A 2,142-nucleotide genomic window follows, 5' to 3' on the forward strand; every position below is an offset into this window, starting at 1 on the left:
TTGGTACGAATGGTTCGATGTATATGGGATGACTCTCATGGTGTTCGTGGGCTTCCTGTAGATTTCGAGGCTCAATGTTGTATTTGCTTCCCTGATGACTAGTAGATCCAAGAAAGGTAGTTTACCTTCTTTTTCCTCTTCGAAGGTAAATTTGATGTCCTTATGCACGTTGTTTATCGCTTCCAAAATCCTGGGTAGATCTTTTCGGTTGATGATGCTGAAAATGTCGTCGACGTATCTCCACCACTTCTGGGGTAGTATTCCTTGTTCTTGTAGGTTGTTCTCCAGATTCGCCATGAACAGTTCGCACAAAACGGTGATAGCGGATTTCCATCGGTGCTCCTTTCGTCTGTTTATAGTAGTTGCCACGAAATGTGAAGTAGTTCTCCGTCATGCATAGCCTTGCCAGATTTAGGTACATCTTCACCTTTCCTCGCCATGTTGTTTCCGTCCTTTGTGTTAGCAGCCAATCCTCTAGAAGATTCAGAGCATCTTTCACTGGAACGCTAGGGAACAATGCCGCTACGTCGAATGATACCATTATGTCCTCTTCTTCGATGTGTCCTGATTCCAACAGCTTCTGGGCGAACTCCTGGGTGTTGATGACTGACCTGCTGGGGAATGGTTTCGGCATACTTTGGAACACCATTACCAACCATTTGGCTATGTTTTGGGTAGGGAACCCACTGATGAAACTATCTCTCGCATCTCCTTGCCGGGTTTATGGATTTTTGGTAGTCCTTTAATCCTAGGTAGAACCGGGTTTACTGTCTTCACTCAGGCTTCTCCGATGATCGCCTTACACTCCTTTATTGTTTTGTCCGTGAGTCGTATTAATCCTGGTAGCGGATCCACTCTCAAATGTCTATAAGGTCCTCCGTTGATTTTCGTCGTCATCTGTTCGTCGTAATCCTCTTTATCCATTACCACTACTGCGTTTCCCTTATCGGCTTTTACGTAGTATACTGGTTTTTCCTTAAGCTCCTTTAGAATCCTCCTTTCGTCATGGTTCGTTGTCCCGTGCCGTCCTTCTTTGATGGCGTCTGCCACGATGTTCCTCGCTGTATTTTGATCCTGTTGCTCGATGTTTCGGGAAATCGCTGTCTCCATGTCCACGATGATCTGTTCCACGTCTGATTTCTGTGTGATCGCATACCCCAGTCCCTTGTTGAGGTGAGCTAGTTGTTCCTTCGTAAACTGCTGTGTCGAACGGTTCACGACGAATCCTTCGATGATCTGTACGGTGGGTTTGTCAGTACGGATTTCCTCTGCTGATTTCACTCGAAATTTGTTCAGTTTTTTCCTGTGTAGTCTCCGCTTCCGGTCTGATTCACATTCTTCTGCCCTCTTTACCTTCTTCAAAAACAGGTCGAATGATTCCGGGTTATCCTTCGCTAACTTCAAATGCATATTGTAGCACTCCAAAGTCACTCGTTCTAATTTAGCGTAATGCCTCTTTATCGATGTCTTCATGAACTCGGACTCTGCTTTCTTATTAATACTTTTTGGTACATGAGATCCCATCTTAATCTTATGGCTGACGGGTGTCAGCTTCTCTTTTAGGCACTTCTTAAGGAAGGCCACGTCCTTATTAATACTAGCGATTGTTCTCCTCAAATTGAGAAAAGTATTTCGCTCATGCCGCTCGGATGCCATTTTCAGAAAAATATATTAAGCTCTTTTAGTGGAATGTATTAAACCGTCTAAGACGAATTAAGTACTGTCCATTTAATTCCACTAGTTAATTTTCGTAATCTTTGCAGATACGTATTTCGACCACAACTGTGTGGTCGTCTTCAGTGTCTTGTACTTGACTCGACTTGAAGAAAACAATCGCAACTTACACTATTTATACTACGCTAGGTACCTAATCTACCTATTAGAGTACCTAGTACTCTAATCTATCTTATTTGCCTACTTTATTTACCTATACGGTAAATTACTTTATTGTTTAGGTAGAAACTTGAAGAGCCAAGAGCTGCCATTTCCCTGATCCTTATTCAACAGCGCTGTTTGTACCTGTCGGTGGATTTCCAAACTCTCAGCTACATCGAGTTTCCATGGGGAAGAGACATTTCTTAAGATTTTAATATTTGATGCCGTAATTGGGTGATTTTCCTTATACACATGCTCTGCTACCTT

The 2,142-nt window shown here is 42.9% G+C and overlaps 1 protein-coding gene across 1 annotated transcript; it reads right to left on the reverse strand.

Annotated features, from left to right (window-relative positions):
* Positions 1-777: 777 nt before the first annotated feature.
* LOC134210465 (uncharacterized) lies at positions 778-1,656 on the reverse strand. Its single transcript, XM_062686512.1, has one exon. It carries the CDS (start codon positions 1,654-1,656, stop codon positions 778-780), a length of 879 nt encoding a protein of 292 aa, XP_062542496.1.
* Between the last annotated feature and the right edge of the window lie 486 nt (positions 1,657-2,142).

This window comes from Armigeres subalbatus, chromosome 2 (genome assembly GCF_024139115.2).
Source record: "Armigeres subalbatus isolate Guangzhou_Male chromosome 2, GZ_Asu_2, whole genome shotgun sequence".
NCBI classification, from domain to species: domain Eukaryota; kingdom Metazoa; phylum Arthropoda; class Insecta; order Diptera; family Culicidae; genus Armigeres; species Armigeres subalbatus.